Source organism: Mus pahari, chromosome 8 (genome assembly GCF_900095145.1).
Source record: "Mus pahari chromosome 8, PAHARI_EIJ_v1.1, whole genome shotgun sequence".
NCBI lineage: Eukaryota > Metazoa > Chordata > Mammalia > Rodentia > Muridae > Mus > Mus pahari.
Genome location: NC_034597.1, coordinates 108,859,430 through 108,876,535, shown reverse-complemented (window position 1 = coordinate 108,876,535; position 17,106 = coordinate 108,859,430). Strand labels below are relative to the sequence as shown.

The following is a 17,106-nucleotide window of genomic DNA, read 5'->3' as shown; positions in this document are numbered from 1 at the left end:
GGATTTCTGAGTTCGAGGCCAGTCTGGTCTACACAGAGAAATCCTGTCTCGAAAAACAAAAAAAAAAAAAAAAAAAAAAAAAAAGAAAAGAAAAGAAAAAGAAAAAGAAAAAGAAATACAGAAACCCAAAACGTAAGATGAACGGCTAAGCCACACACAAATGTGAGAAATGTTCACTTTTCCAGGCTCCCAAAGAACTGGATGAAGAGAACAAGGACGGAACATTTAATCTCTCCATTGACAAAACTGTTCAAATTATCATGTCCGATGATTACAGATGTGTGGTGAGAAAACTCAGCCCTCAACCCTGACACCGCAGAGGAGAAACCCAAGCTTCTCACCCTTGGCTGTACAATCTCCCATCCTCTGACCCTGTAACTCCACACTGTGACTACTCCTGTTCAAGGGTGTACCACTGGCCAGCAGTGTGGCACACACCTTTGATCCCACTCACTTGGGAGACAGAGGCAGGAGGACCTTCATGAGGTCAAGGCCAGCCTGGTCTACATAGTGAGGTCCAGGACAGCAAGGGCTACACCTACACAGTGAGACCCTGTCTTGAAAATACAATCAATCAATCAATCAATCAATCAGTCAAATGAGAAAGAATGTGAGCACTAGGTAGAGAGGAGAGGTTGGTCAATGGATAAGAGCACTGGCTGTTCATCTTAAAAAAAAAAAACCCACGGTAGCTCACTTGTCTATAACTCCAATCCAGGGACTCCAACACCCTCTTCTGACCTCCTTAGGTACCAAACACACATGACCTGCACAGACATAAACGCAGCAAAACACTCATACACATAAAGTTTTTAAAATAAGAATTAAATTTTAAAAACAAATAATAAAAGCTGTCCTTTAAGAAGAAAAAGAATGTGACCATGGGCGTAAGGTGCAGCTCCAGGGGCAGAGTGCTTGCCTGGTGTTCAATGAAAACAACCAATCAGGCAAGGAAGACAGAAAAGACAAAACAATGTGATCCTAATGGCTAGAGATGCTCAGCTTAACAGTTTCTTGATGGAAAATACTGGAGAGAAACATTTTAGTAAGAGAAATGCTAAAACCACTCAAACCTGTGATTTCAAATATCCAATGTTAAGAAGACATAACATGTACATTCTAACTCCACTTTTGTCTGAAACGAAAAATACACACATTTACGTGCACCTACCTGTATGCCTAAGAGAAAAGAGCACACACAGCTATGGGAAAGCTATGTCAGTGCAGCTCAGCTGGAGGCGGGGTGTGTGTGTGTGTGTGTGAGAGAGAGTGACCGTGAGACACTCACTAATCCTTTCAACACTACATGTCTGTGTGATTTTCTTTTTCAGCAAACATGTTTCAAATTTGTGAGAAAAAACAAATGTATTACAAGTCAGCTTTGGAGATCATTAATGTAGTTAAATTTACTTAAGGTTAAAATTTCAACCTTAATTCTCCCTGTGTAGTGCTGTATATATAACATTTGTCCCAGTTTTGATTTCAAAAATGTTTACATACAGGAGAGGGCAAAAGGAAGGACTAATAACATCAGATGTTTCATAAAACCTCAAGGTATTGTATTATTGTAATGACCTAAAATTATACATAAATGTGTGTGTGTGTGTGTGTGTGTGTGTGTGTGTGTGTGTGAGTGTGTGTATGTGTGTAAGTATATTCATCAAATGAAGTTATGCTACTTGGGTAGACAATGCTCCCACAAGAGCAGTAAGGAATGCCGGCTACTGCTGCTGCCCTTGGTTGCCTCTTAGAGGTTAAATATAAGTCTCCACTGCTGAAGACAGTGATACAAGCTAGATCTAACCTAAAAGCTTCCCTCCCTCAGTATAGATTTCATAGTACCAGAGAAGAAAAATAATCCTATCGATCCAATCAATAATCCACCTGTGACACCTATTAGCTATAACGACCAGCTGGCAAAATATCCCTAAAGGTGCAATAGTGGCACTTAGATCCTGGCTGTCACCAGCAGCTGTCTAACTGGACTCAAGGCCACTCTACAGAAGGAAAACTACCTGGTACTAGCAACCTAACCAACTGTCCAGGGCTGGTGAACTCACGGATCTTAGACCAGAACCCACGACCACTACTTTACATAGACCTACATAATAACTAAAACTTACCCTTATACCCACCGGTGAGTATAGCTCATATCCTTCATCAAAGAAGCTTCTCCTTACAGCAAACAGAGACCATTACAGAAGGCAGAGATCAAGTGACCATGGGGAGCCCAGCCCAATGAACACACTGCACATGAGGCTCAAGGAAGAGCAAGGACAGGACAGAAAGATTCTGAGAGCCAGATGACCAAGAAGTTTACTATGAGATTGTGTCCACAACACCTCAGCAGTATGGTGCCTAAACAATGACAACGGCAGTAGAAATGCTAACTCAGAAGAGGAAAGTTTCACTGGGTCTCACACAACAAAGACCAATAGGCAACGAATGAGCAGGACAGCCCACCTTTGATCCCAGCACTCGGGAGACAGAGGCAATCGGGTTTCTGAATTCGAGGCCAGCCTGGGTACAGAGTGAGTTCCTAGACAGCCAGGACTACACGGAGAAACCCTGTTTCAAAAAAAACAAAAACAACAACATCAACAACAACAACAACAAAACAAAACCAACAGGCAACTAATGACTGCTGAGGGAGGGAGAATTAGCCTCTTCTAGAGATAAGACCTAATTGGCTATCCAATACAAAGTGGACAACTCTAAATCACATACACCCAATCAGGGTGTGTGTGAGAGAGAGAGAGAAAGAAACAGAGAGAGAGAGAGACAGACACAGAGAGTATATACATAACTAATAATAAACAGTAATGTAACAGTAATAAGAAAAAGAGGTCATCAATTGGCCAGGCAGAGGGGACGTAGGACATAGGATGGGTTGGAGGGAGGAAAGGACGCAGAGGAAAAGAAAAAAACAATGTTTACATGTACACACGCTCATGTGATAACATTTATACAGGAGCAATTACGGGAATGAGGATCAAGTCTGACAGCACGATAGTTCGCTCTCCTTACATCTGAATTTTCATTTCTAAGTAGTTTAGAATTTCGGTAAGTTAAAACATCTTTTTAATTAACCTTTTATGAGTCCACTATATTTTCACATGTGTGTCACCATGCTTTGTTCCCTTCCCTACCACCCACCCTACTTCTCTGATGGCTCCTTTCTTGCCCCACAAGACACACACAGTGTATGAGAACTCTCTCATGCGTATGTGGTGAGCATGTTTGTATATGTATTATTTTGTGTGGAGGTGGGTGTGCACTTGTGTGGATGTATGTGGAAGGCCAAGGCTGATGCTGGAAATCCTCCACTCTCCATGTTACCCTCTGAGGCAGCATCTGACCTCAAACCCAGAACCATGTCAGGCTTGGCCTTGTCTCCATCTCCCCGGGCAGAAATTACAGGGGAGCAGCTATACTCACCCACCATGCCACCTGATGTTTACTGGGGTCCTGAGAAATCGGTTCCAGTCTAATCACTTGAACAGAAGCTCATTGACTAGCCAAGCAAGAGCTCTATGTGCTGGGCAATCTTCCTGGTGCTTCTTTACTGCAGGGTTGCTAAGCACCTTGGAAATACTCATTTTCACTGCTGATCATTAAATAACAATACAGCCAAATATTAGCGTCCACTCTCTCCATTGTGTCATGCTACATTACAGAGACTGAGAGAAATGGTCAAGAAGAATGCTACTATAATTCATATGAACTAAAGAAAAACATCTCAGGCTGGGGAGATGACTCAGTTGGTAAAGTGTTTGCAAATGTGTGCTGAGTTCAATGCCCAGTGCTCATATAAAATCTGTAACCACAGAGCTGGGGGTAGGGGAGGTGGGGAGCAGAGACAGACAGATCCCTGACACTCGTGGGCAGCCAGTCTAGCTGGATGGATGAGCTCTTTGCTCAGTGAAAGACTGTCTCAAAAAATGCAGTGGAAACCAACAGAGGCAGACACTGACACTGACCTGTGGCACATACATACACATGCACACTCACCACTCAAGCATGCGCACACACGCAAGTGCGGAAAGGAAATACACATACACGCATGGTATAAAGATCTACCTAGGACAGGCACATCCCTGCTGAAAGTAAGTGGATCCTGGTCCTGCTACAGGAAGGGAGAGACCAGGGTGTCAACTGTGTGGCCTATAGAGGACATGAATCTGGGTCATGGGTCAAATCTCAGCTTATGAGACAGGACATTGGATTGCAATGAGGAAAACAATAGTTATCTTCATAATCTTCACAGAGCAGTTGCAAAGATTAAATAAAGCAGTCTTTTTCTCTCAAAAACTACCTGTCAAGTTTGAATTTAGTACTACCCTTCAGGACTGGAATTTGGCACTGTGCCAAAAGTTATAACCATACACCTTATTATATGTTTTACTTAACCCTTATTTTTGTTTAAAAACAGATCCTGAGTTGGCCTTAAACTCCCTAGGTAATGGACCTTGAACTTTTGACCTTCAAGTCTCTACTTGCACAGACTGGCTCAACCACATCTGATTCTGCAGTACTAGAAACGGAATCCATGTCTTCATGCACACTAGGTTGGTATTCTATCAACCGCACATATCCTTGGTCTATTTTACCTTCTTGCATCACTAGGAATATTTTGAAATCAAGGAGCTCTCAGCATTATTATAATAGAAATGGGGGGCCTCATTACTCAAGGACAGCACACTAGACAAATGCCTATAATTACAGGGAAAGCCAGAACACCACAAAAGCAAACAATACACAGTCCCAATTCCACCATAAAAGCTTCTGTTGGACCCAAGTGCAGTGGCACATCCGCTCAATCCCAGGGCAGACACAGGAAGATCTCCATCTCTATGAGTTCTAGGCCAATCCAAGGCTATAATGTCAAACCTTGTCTCCAAAACAAAACAAAAAAGCAAAACAATACAAAAGATTCTGTTGGGTAAAATATAGTCATACACAAAGTAATGCAAAGTAATGTTTGAATGTGGTAAATTGGGTTTTTTATTTATTTAGTGATTATCCTGTCTGTAGTTGAAAAAAATAAAATAAACCCCCAAATGTCAATAAATGCCATTTATTATTCTTAGTGATTTTCTACACATTAGAAGATTAAAGAATATGTAGTGTTCTAACAACAAAATCAGTAACTTTACAATAAAAACATAAATGTGTAGAGAAAGAATAGATAAGTAAAATGAACTGATCTTATAGCTATATCTCTAATTTCTAAACTTTCTAAAAAGTGGCTAATCTTTTTTCTTTTTTTTTTTTTTTTTTTTTTTGGTTTTTCGAGACAGGGTTTCTCTGTGTAGCCCTGGCTNTTTTTTGGTTTTTCGAGACAGGGTTTCTCTGTGTAGCCCTGGCTGTACTGGAACTCACTCTGTAGACCAGGCTGGCCTCGAACTCAGAAACCCACCTGCCTCTGCCTCCCGAGTGCTGGGATTAAAGGCGTGTGCCACCACTGCCCAGCTTAATCTCCATTTTTCAATGTAAAGAATTTTTTTTTTTCCTTCTCAGCTAAAATGTACAAGTAAGCCATGTGTTTCTTGGTGTTTCAGAAATACAGCCTTAAACCTTTTATGAAACAAATAAAGCCAACTCTGGGCTTTACAAGCAACTGTGCAGAGCATGGAGAACCCAGACTTGGTTAAAGCAGAAATGCATTAAGTTTAAAGTCACCTTTGAATACCCAACTAAACTATCCTCTGCTCACAAAAGACAACTAAACAAGATGATAAAGCTGAGCTATTCTTATCCATTTCCTGCTGCTTTGATAAACACCATAACCAAAAGCAGCTTGGATTCGAAAGGGTTAATTTGGTCACAGGTTACAGCTGTTACTGAAGAAAGCCCAGGCAGAAACTAAAGCAGAGACTACAGAGAGACTCCAGTTACTGGACTTCTTTCAAGCTCATATTCAGCTAACTTCTGTATAGCTTAGGCTCACCTGCAAGGAAGAGCACTGTCTGTGGGACCAGGGAGCCATGGAGCTGTGGAGAGCGAGCAGGCCAGGACCAAGAGTGAGGACTGAAGTATGTCCATACCCCAGAACAGTGATGTGGAAGCCTAAGTGATTAACCCTTTCCTCCCCACCCTGCTTTCAGTCATGGAGCTTCCTCACAGCAATATCGACCCTAACTAAGAGAATGGTGGTGTACATACACTGTACCTGTCGTCAACACTGTTAGGCTTAAGGCTGTCCCTTCAGTGGCCTGTCTATTGGTTCAACAGATAGATATTTAAAGACCATTTTTGTGGGCCAGTCACTCTTCTGGGTCCTCAGAATTTAGTTTAGTAGCAGTAAAAAAACCAAACCTATGTTTATGGCTCGTCATCTTAAGTAACCGATGCTCTGGCACAGAGGCTTATTTTAAAAAGTTACAAGTCTCCAGTTCAGTGTGCTAAGGGTTCAGTATCTGTTCACAGGTGAGAAACTTTCTTCCATTTCCCAGTTTGGACTTGTAGGCACTCAGGTGTCATCTGTATTTTTGTGTGGTGCTCCCTTTTGTGAAGCAGCCTTGTATTTTGGTGTCTTAGTTAACACTTCATGCCATACTGGTTGTCAGCTTGACACCCCAGGAAGAGGAGATGTGAGTTGAGAACTGCCTCCGTTGGATTGGTTCCTAGGCATCGGGAATGTCTGTGAGGCATCGCCTTCCTTTTCTTCCTCGTTTGGTTTTTGAGACAGGGGTTCTCTGTGTAGTACTGGCTGTCTTGGAGCTCTCTATGTAGACCAGGCTGAAACTCAGAGATCGCATGCCTCTGACTTCTGAGTGCTGAACTTGAAGGCGTGCACCCCTAGGCCCAGCTTTGTAAGAAGGCCAACCCCACTGTGGGCAGTTGCCATTCAGGCTCTGCTTCTCCTCCTAGCAGCACAATCAGCCTGTGATTGCCATGAGTGGATCCTCAGCGGGAGTGCGGCTGGATGGCCAGGAGCTAAGAGGCCTCAGGCAGCAGTGAGGCTGTCAAACACAGAGGCAGGAGCTAATCAAAGGCCTGGAGGGGTGCTGCTTATTTTGGTCTGCATTCTATTTGTTTGTTCAGCCCCCTTTCTTATAGAACCCAGGACCACCTGCCCAGGGATGGTACTACCCACAGTGGGCTGAGCCCCCTGAACCAATCACTAGTCAAGAAACTGCCTCAAGGACTTGCCTACAGGTGATCTGAGGGAAGCTCATTGTCAAATGAGGTTCCTCTTCTCAAAAGACTCTAGGATGTGTCAAGTTGACAAAAACCAACCAGCACAACTTGTTACCTCAAAGAATGCAGTTTTGGTCCTTCCTCACTCACTGGAATGAGTCTCCACATCTCCAACCTTCTATAGATATAAAAGACATTAAGTAGATGTGTTCAAGGGGAATGAAGAGATTTGGGGGGGGAGGGGGACACCAGACTGAATGTAGCAATTCACACTTGCAGCTCAGCACTGGGGAGGCTGGGAAGAGACTGTGATTCTGAAGCCGTCTGGGCAGAATGAGACGCTTTCTAAAAAGGAAAAAGAAAGGAAAAACCACCACCACCACCACGAGGAGAAGCACCATTCGAGGTGCTAGGGAGATGGCTCAGCAGTTCAAAGTACTTGCTGTTCTTGCAGAGGAACCAGGGTTTGGTTCCCAACACCCCTGTGGTGATTCACAACCCTCCATAACTCCAGTTCCAGGAAATTCAATGCCCTTTTCTCAACTCTATGGGTACCAGGCACACATGTTCAAGGCCAAACAATCATACACATAAAATAATCTGAAAATCCTAAAAGGAGTGGGGCCGGCATCATTCCATGTCACATGACTCTGGTTGCTTTGTCCAGAGCAGAGTTAACAATGTAGTGAAACACCCTCATCACAGCCAGACCCATAAATAGAAGACAAACCTCAAGACAAACCTCAGAGAGCTAAAGGTAAGGGGCAGTGAGAAGACAGGCTTCCATGAAGTGTCACTGGGAGGGAGTGCTCCGAGAGCTGGGAGGGGCACACAAAGGTCAAGGAGATAAATGCCTCTGAAGACCAGGCAACAATCACACCAACCATTTAGCAAGGCAAAATTCTAGGAGTTTTACTACAGCAATCCCACTGTCCTTTCTATCATGAGGGATCTGAAGGACAGATGGTTTGCTTCACCATGCAAGATGTACACCCAGGTCAAGGGAACAGCAAGTGAGAGGATCCCAGCTCTGGAAGTCTCCAAAGAGACTCTGAGGAATTCACAAGACAAAGCATCAGCTCAGACAAGTGCCAGGCTTGTTCTCTCAGAAGAGGGCTAAAAAAAATAACAATGATAGCCTTTGAAAGAGAAAAATGTAACAAGTAGGGGAAAGAACACACAGAAACAAGCAGGAACTTGATGGAGTGCCTAGATGATAACCCCGTACTCTGTATTGTTTTGTTTAAGATTTGTTTATTTATTTAATGTATATGGGTACTTTTGTCTGCTTGTACATCTGCACACCAGAAGAGTGCATCAGACGGTTGTGAGCTGCCATTTGGGTGCTGGGACTTAAACTCAGGACCTTCGTTCGGAAGAGCAGTGAGTGTTCTTAACCATGAGCCATCTCTCCATGTATTGTATGGCTTTGTTTGTTTGTTTGGCTGGCTGAGTGTGAGTTGTGGAACAATCTCCGACAGGGACGGCCAAATCCAAGAAACTTAACAGTGAAACTGTGCCTATGGCTCAGCTTGGATCAGAGACCAAAATTAACACATGGCTGGAGTCTCATTCAACACGCACAGCAAGCCAGGAATAGCAGTGACTGAGTCTAGACGAAATTGCAAATGGTATACTTAAGTACAGGGTCTAGACTGGCCCTGTTGGAGAGAAGTGCCAGACAGGAGGGTCTCAGTCTAGGGACGGATATTCACTACAAAGGGACAGCATGAAGACACTGAAGGATGTGCATTTACACTTAGGACAGAAGGTCCAACTGGGCCAGAGACAAGATGTCCACCACTGCCTGTTCTGCCAGCCCCTCCTGGCCACCCTGCACAGACCAGAATGGCCAGCAGCTCTACCCAAGGCCTCTGCTGCCAGTTACTGCTGTTCCTGTCCTCACCTCTGCTTCATGCTCACTCCCTGAGTGTTCCCTGCATATCTACAAAGGGACTCTGCCCACACCTCATTCTCCAAAGAAATGAGCTTCTCTTTCTCTGCACTCCCTACTTTTGTAAATGGTAACGCCATGATGTAGCCAGCTGCCCATGCCAGCACCCCATCACCTCCCCTCAATCTAAAAGGCCTGACTAACACACCTGCCTGCCTCAAACCTTCCAACTTGACATAATATAGACAAATGTAGGAAGAGAGTCTCAACTGAGGATCTGCCTCCATCAGATTAGCTTATCTGTAGGGCATTTTCCTCATTAATGATTGATGAATGACATGGGAGAGCCCAGCGCATTGTGGGTGGTAGTCCCAAACTGTAAAAGAAAAGTAGCTGAGCGAGCCATGGGCAGCAAGTCTGTAAGCACCACCACTTTCTCATGGCCTCTGCTTCAGTTTCTGCTACATGTTCCTGACTTGAGCTCTTGTCCTAGCCTCCTGCCATATGGACTAAAATTTATAATGTGAAATAAAACCTTTCCTCCCCAAGCTGGCATCTTTATCACAGCAACAGAAAGCAAACTAGGGCACTGCCTGTTCTCAGTGTTTCCATCTCAACCAGGCCTTGGGCAGCTCCCCAGACTGACTGTTCTCTGGCCCTTCCTGTGGGCCAGTCTCTTGCCTTGGTATCGTCCCACTGACTCTCATGCCTTTAAAAGACAGATTCCAGAATGCAGAGAAGGAAGAAAGGAAAGCCCAGATCTCTGGTACCCAAATCAGCCCTTCTGAAAATCACTCCAGAGACGGGACCCAGAAAGGCATCTGGGATGCTCTGGGTTGGCTGGCTGGCTGTTTACTGCCGGGGCGGGCAGCATTTGGGAACTTGTGCTCCACTGCCGAGAACCACCTCCGATTTTCTTCCCACAGTGAGAAGCAGACTCACAAAGGTCCTAGACCTTGTCATTTCCTCCTGCATCTCAGGACTTGGCCTTTTTTGTTTGTTTGTTTGTTTTTTGTTTTTTTTTTTGGTTTTTCGAGACAGGGTTTCTATGTGTAGCCCTGGCTGTCCTGGAACTCACTTTGTAGACCAGGCTGGCCTCGAACTCAGAAATCCGCCTGCCTCTGCCTCCCAAGTGCTGGGATTAAAGGCGTGCACCACCACGCCCAGCTGGACTTTGCCCTTTTTAATCCCTAACTCTTCAAGCCCACACTTCCCACTGCGTCTCTTCTGTGTTAATAACTGACATCTCTCCAGACTTAACCTCTCCCCATGCTTGTGACCACCTTAAGGTACAGCTCTCCAGTCTGCCCCTGGTGATCCACATTCTTGAATGGCATCTCTAACACACTGTCACCTCTTCATCCCACTCACTCATTGGTCACTAGAACCTCAATTAACTCTGTGACAACTGGACGAGCTGTTCTGGAAAGGTTCTGAGTGTGCCTTTTCCTCCCCCCCCCCAAAAAAAAAGTCACTTTTCAGACTTTGTTTTGAATCTTGGCATCATCTCTCTACTAACTGTTCCTACCCTGGAATTCTCTCCTTGGCATCTTCAAGCATGTGCATGTATACACAGACACACATGCTCACACATACACACCATCCTCAGCCACTTTTCAGCCAACTTCCCCACTCTCCTCTGCTTCTCCCTCTGTAGACATTAGAATGGCCCTAGTTCTTTTCACTCCTTCCATGGTCCTCATGACCTCACTTCAGGACTGTTCACTCCACCCATCATCAACAAGACCTTATTTAATTCTTTATAGCTCTGGCCTCTTGTCCTCACCCTCCATGCTCAGCCTGTTAGGCCTAACAGCCCCTCACCTCTCAAACAACCAGCTCAAACACTACTCCTTGCACCAGCAAATCATCATAACAACCAAGTCTCTCCCCCACTGTGCTGAGCACAGATGCCCTTTTTTCCCCCCTCCTGACACTGAATTGCTTGGGAACTAGACCTGGAATACATTAAACATGGTAATTAGTGCTTATTGGATGCATCATACATAGCAAATATTCTGTGCTATGAGTAATGAGAATACTTAGTAATAAAATGATTACATGTATTATTTAGTGACAGGATTAGTCTACATGTGGGAATTTAAACTACATTATGCACACTATCTATAAGCACTTTTACCCAATCCTAACTGACACAGAACAAAACAGTGGCAAAGAAATAGTCACAAGCACCCTTTCCCCTGGTTCACTGTCCCAGCAGCGCAAGCCTCCTGCAGAACCTTGCACACATCCTGCTGCACTGCACCTTCTTCTGTCTTTGTGCATGCTGCTTCCTTTCTTCAAAACAATTTTCTGAATGAACCATAGCATGCCTGGCTCCTTCATTCCCCAGGCTTTTTCCCCAAAAGCACAGCAGCACTCCACCAGACTAACCTCTGCCATCATCCACTGCACAGGACACTACTGAAGAGCACTTTAATTACGTACTAACCTGTTTGATGCTGGACTCGTTTATTCTGTTTACCACATTACTGTCTATATAAACCATGCAAGGCTTCAGGAGGTTCTCCACTGAATAGGAGCTGGGGGGGGGGGGGTGAGCCAAGTGTTAACACTAAAGCACCTTTATGTCCTAATCACAAGTGTCAGATGGGCAGGCAGGTGCAGGAAATGGTCAGAAAGCTGGAGAGATAGTCCCAACCTCTAGGCAGAGACTATCAGTCACTCTTCTGAGGATGCTTCCTCCTCAGGATCAGGCCTTTGACTTAAACACGGAGCCACGCCGCTGCCTACCTAAAAGGGCATCACACAGTGGAGTAGCTATGTAGGAGAAAACACTGAAGCAAGGGGAGTCTCTACATTCAGGAACTGCCAAATGACTGACCTAGGGAGAGCCACCACTAAGCTCTACTGTCAACATCAGAAGCACTAAGCCTAAGACTTGTCTAACACGGTGCTTCCAAAACCAAACAGCTCACAGGTCCTGGACGCTTGTTAAATGCACCCCTAAAACAAGACCTAAGAGGAGGAGCCATCCCAGTAGCTCCTCCGCTCTGAACACGTTTCAACGGTTCGAGGAGCTCGAGCGGGGCCTGTGAGCTCAGCTTTCCCTAGGCTATAACTGGCCCTGAGAACTCACCTGCTCAACACTCACCCATGCCAGTTGTAATGAATGATTACCTTTCTTAAAGCTGTGCTACAAACGTGGCTGCAACCTAATCCATACAGTGGTGCTCTCCACCAGACTGCTCCCGTGCGTGTGCGTGTCTCTGTGTATGCATGTATATACCTGTGTGTATGCTGATATTGGGATGTCTTTCTCAATCACTCCGGCCCCCACCTCTCATTGGTGAGTCACAGACACACACTGCATGGCTTGGCTTTTACATGGGTATTGAGAATTAGAACTCAGATAGTCATGCCTGCAGGACAAGCTTCTTACCCACTGAGCCATGTCCCAGACTCTCACTTTTTAGCTTTTACATGTTTAGTGCAAAAGGATGCCTCAAGATGCTAAGAACAACTAAAATCGAAGAAATCTGCTGTTGTCAGATCCACCCACATACTGTAACCCCAGGAAAGCCACACTACCTTATACATCCAAACAGTAGCTTGAAGACCAACTCACTAGTAGTTCTGATGGATTCTGGGGTCAATATGTCAACGTTTCCATAACTTAAATTAGCTATTAAATATGGAGATTATAAACAACATTAAACGTATGTCAAAGCCTAAGATCGCAGTGAGAGGTGAAGACGATTTTAAATTATGTCGCTGGCTCTGACAGTTAGTCACTCTCAGACTATGTAACAGGAATGTTCTTTGAAAGGCTCATGACGTTCACAAAAGAATGTACCATCTGGAGATGCCAGGCACTTCTGTGCTCTAGCAACATTAACTTCACACGCAGAGATGGGAATTACCGACAGTGGTAAGAAACTGCGAACTGCGGCTTGTTCAAACAGTTTGCTGTTGGTGTATCACTGCCTAATCTCAACACTGTTTAGTTAAGAGTCCACTCTCTAAAGTCTATTCAACATAATGTCGTGGGGGGGGGGGAGTTGCCTGGAGGCTGAATAAACTTCTCCGCCCTCTACCTGCTGACCACCGCAGACACTCCAGGAGAGTGCAGCGGCATCCAGAAGCAAAGCTTGCATTCTCTTGCCCAATGACTTCCTAACTTCACTTGAGCGCTTAGTTTTTCAGGTCGCAAAAACTCTTCAAGGACAACGGGTAAGAAGTACGTGGAAGTTAAAACTGAGGGGGCAGAAAGGACAACGGGTAAGAAGTACGTGGAAGTTAAAACTGAGGGGGCAGATTCTGGAGCGGAGGATGAAATTCACGCGTTCCAGGAATCAGGTGGGTCCCAAAGAAGCCTGTATGAATGAAGGGGGAGAGGGAACCGAGCAGGATCCCAGCGTCGCCCCCTCGGGGATATCTTCCAGCCCCGCACTCGAGTCACCGAGTGCGTGCGTGGGCCCGGGCCACGAGATGAGCGGGGCACCCGGCTGGACCCTAACTGCCCAGCCCACCTACTGCAGGGCAGGAGCTGCTGCGCACCGTGCGGGAGACGCCGGGAGCGGAATGGACGCGGCGCCCCCTCGGGGCTAGGGTAGGGGCGGCGCCCGCTGCCCCCTAAGGGCAAGAACTGACAAGGCTCGGGCGCGGGAGGCAAGGAGCCCCCAGCCTCCTGCAAACCCGAGTCCCCGCTGCCCCGAGCCGGGTCCGGGAAGAGCGCGGAACGGAGCGAAGGGCGGCCCAAGGATGAGGGAACCGGTACTCACAAAGCCCACTGGAGCCGGTGCTGGTGAACATGGTCCCGCCGGGCCCGGAGCCCCCGCGGGGCGTCAGGGGGAGGGGAGGCGGAGGTGGAGAGAGCCCCCAGCGACCGCGCAGGCGCACTGTCAGCCAGCGAGCGAAGTCTGCCCGGCGAGGCGCTCCGGAGCCGCCGCGAAGAAGGCGCATGCGCAGCCCGTGGGGCGTGCACGCTCGGCCAGAGCCCGCCCCTTCCTGCCCGGAGAGGAAGTGCGTGAGTTCGGGCGAGCGGGACGGTAGCTGCTTCCGGTAGTTCGGGGCGGGTTTGGGAACCGGGTTGGCTGATGCCAGACTTCCCAGTGCAGAACCTTACGGCTTGGAGCGCCGCGGGGAGAGCCGGTTCTTCCGCTATAGGACACCAGGCCTTTCTCGAGACCTCTGACCTTTCCCAGGGCGAGACGGCCGCGATTTCCACGCATGCTCAGTACTTCCGAGTGGGCCTTGGCGCTCAGTGAACAGTCCGTGCTTCCGGTGGCCCACCAAGCACCCGGGGATGCCGGGGTGAGGGTGGACAAGACGGCTGGTAGAAGAAAAAAGTTTTTAAAATACATTTAGCTTTATGTTCGCGGCAGTGGTGGCGCACGCCTTTAATCCCAGCACTCGGGAGGCAGAGGCAGACTGATTTCTGAGTTCGATGCCAGCCTGGTCTACAGAGTGAGTTCCAGGACAGTCAAGGCTACACAGAGAAACCCTGTCTCGAAAAACAACAACAACAACAAAACGTTTATGTACATCCAGTTGAGTTATTTCGCAGGAAAATTATTTCCATGTGATGTTCGCAGAAGCTGACTCCCACAAAATCTGTAGCCCATATAAGACTGGTTCTCAAACTATGGGGTCCCTGGGAGCACTGAAGGGTGTTCAGAAGACCCGGCTGATTTTTGTATTAATGCTAAAACGTGTATTTTCCTTTCCCATTCTTCTTCATCCATGAGTAGTAGGGTTTTCCAGTTAGCCAGCGCCTGATAAAAGAGCTGGTATTGCAGGGCAAACAAGTACGTGTTAAGGCAGATTCCTAGCTGCAACTAGTCTAGAAGCCACCATTTAAACTTTGACATTTGTGGGGGGGGGGGGTGCTCATTTAATCTAAGTGCTTGCTTTTCTAATTCCAGACCTACTGTGGGAGAGCTTTTCTTCAGCAAACTAAAAAGAGAAGTGCACAGGGAATCCCCACAGGGTATTGAGCCAGACATTAAAAGCATTCTTCCTTAAAATGGTTTACTTAGGAAAGTACCTGGTGTCAAAGCTGAACGGTTGAATTTGGACATTTTTTTCCTGATTCATCTAAGAAATGACCCTTTGGTGATTAAATACATAGAAATGAGAGGGATAAAAAAAGAAATGAAAGAAGTTATTGTTTTGAAATTTAATCCTGTCTACTTAAGTCCTATATATTATAGATAATAACCACTTATGATAAACTAATATAAACTATAAAAGGTTATTATCTAATAGGAAGAAATGAAGTAAATTCCACATTCCATTGAACACTAGTATGTTTGGAAGGTCTGAAATCTGAAGAGATAGAAAGCTATGAGATGAACTGCAGTCAGAAGTTTTGTAGCAGTTGTACATATAGACTGATATCAACATGAAAACCCCATCGTCACAAATTCAGGGCTCATAGGAAATGAAAACACTGAGTGGAAATATACCAACAATGAAGTGGTCAAAACTTGGAACTCTTGAAAATTATTCCACAGGAAACACTTTTTCCCCCCCTTCCAGTATTGTTGTCCCCTTCCAGTATTGTTGTGAACATCAGGGCAGCAGTTCTGTTCACCTGGATTTATAAACACCAAAACGTAGCAACAGCCAGTGTGCAAGTCACTGACAACCCAAGTCACCAAAAATCTTACTGAGAACCCACATGTCATTAGCTCCTTGAATTAAAGATTATTTTGTGAAAAGAGGCTTGATCGTCTTGTTCTGCACCTGAAATAAAGCATTTCCCATTCTGTTGTTTTAAAGTATTAACTCTGTAACACTTGTGCATAATTTTGTTTTTATAATAAAGTAAGTAGTGATACCAAAATATGGTACAATTTAGACATATATTTTACCTATGTCAGAAGTGTTAAGAGAAAGGATTAAGTTGCAAGCAGGGTTAATATTGAAGAACTTTAACATTTTCAGCAAGTTTAATCATTTTGAGAAAAGATTTCTTCACAGTTCCTATCTGTGGTAGATGAGGCTCGTTTGGAGGACAGGGGCTTAGAACAGTATTCCTAATGTTTTTTAAAAGGCTCATTTTTATTTAACATGTATGAGGGTCTGCTTGTATGCATGTATGTGCACCATGTGTGTGCCTGGTGCCAGGAAACCAGCAGAGGCCAACAGATCCTCTGGAACTGGAGTTATTGGTGGTTGTGAGCAACCATGTAGATGCTAGGACCAAACCTGGGACTTAAGAAAGAACAGGCAATACTCTCCGAGGCTGAATCATCTCTCCAGCAGTGTACATCGTTAATTGTAAGGCTACTTTAAAAAGTAATGCAATCTAGATCTAAAAATATATTTATAATAGCAGGCTAGATAATCCCCTCTCAAAGGACTTAGCAAGTTAGTTTATGTTTTCAGGATATGTTTTAATCTATGGGAAATTTGCTTGGAATTCAAAAGACTTAGTTAATATAATTACTAAAAGTGGATTTGGCTAAAATCTTCATTAGCCCTTTAGAAATACCTATCATAGGCCATGCACCTATCATAGGCACCTATCACATACCTTTTGTTCCAGCACTCCCACTCGGGATGAAGATGCATGTGGACCTCTGAGAGTTCAAGGCCAGCCTGGTCTACAAAGCAAGTTCCAGGACAGCCAAGACTATTACACAGAGGAACCCTGCCTCAATAAATTCAAACAAACAAAAAACTATCATAGGCTTGGTACCAGCATTCTGGACTATCTCTGTGAGGCTAAGACCAGCCTGTTCTATAAATGCAATTTAAGGCTACTCAGACTACACAATGAGACAAAGAAAAAAATGTATTCGATTATTTTTAGTGCACATACAGAATGGTTTAGGGGGAAAGGGTTTCAGGGCAGTAGAACAATTACTGCAAAAAAATAAATAATAAAATGTAATTTGGTATCCCTCTCAACAGAATTGGGACCTCATTAAGTTTCACCTGTTCTTGCCTTCTGTTTCAGCCTGGATTCCCCGAAGACCCTTGAGACAAGTTTTGTCTGGGAAGTGGTACTAGGAGACTTCACCAATGGGAAGACAGGGAGTTCACTGATATGAATTAATCATAACAAACTAGCTCTGTGGGAAACTGGAACATAATCT

The 17,106-nt window shown here is 45.2% G+C and overlaps 1 protein-coding gene across 2 annotated transcripts in view; it reads right to left on the bottom strand.

Moving 5' to 3' along the window:
* The window catches only part of Ubac2 (UBA domain containing 2), a 148,260-nt gene extending 134,323 nt beyond the window's left edge, over window positions 1-13,937 (bottom strand). For both annotated transcript variants that reach the window (XM_021203330.2, XM_029541619.1), the window contains exon 1: window positions 13,783-13,937. In XM_021203330.2, coding sequence (XP_021058989.1) covers window positions 13,783-13,813 — 31 coding nt within the window. In that variant the 5' untranslated portion in view covers window positions 13,814-13,937. The remainder of the gene's footprint in view (window positions 1-13,782) is intronic.
* Between the last annotated feature and the right edge of the window lie 3,169 nt (window positions 13,938-17,106).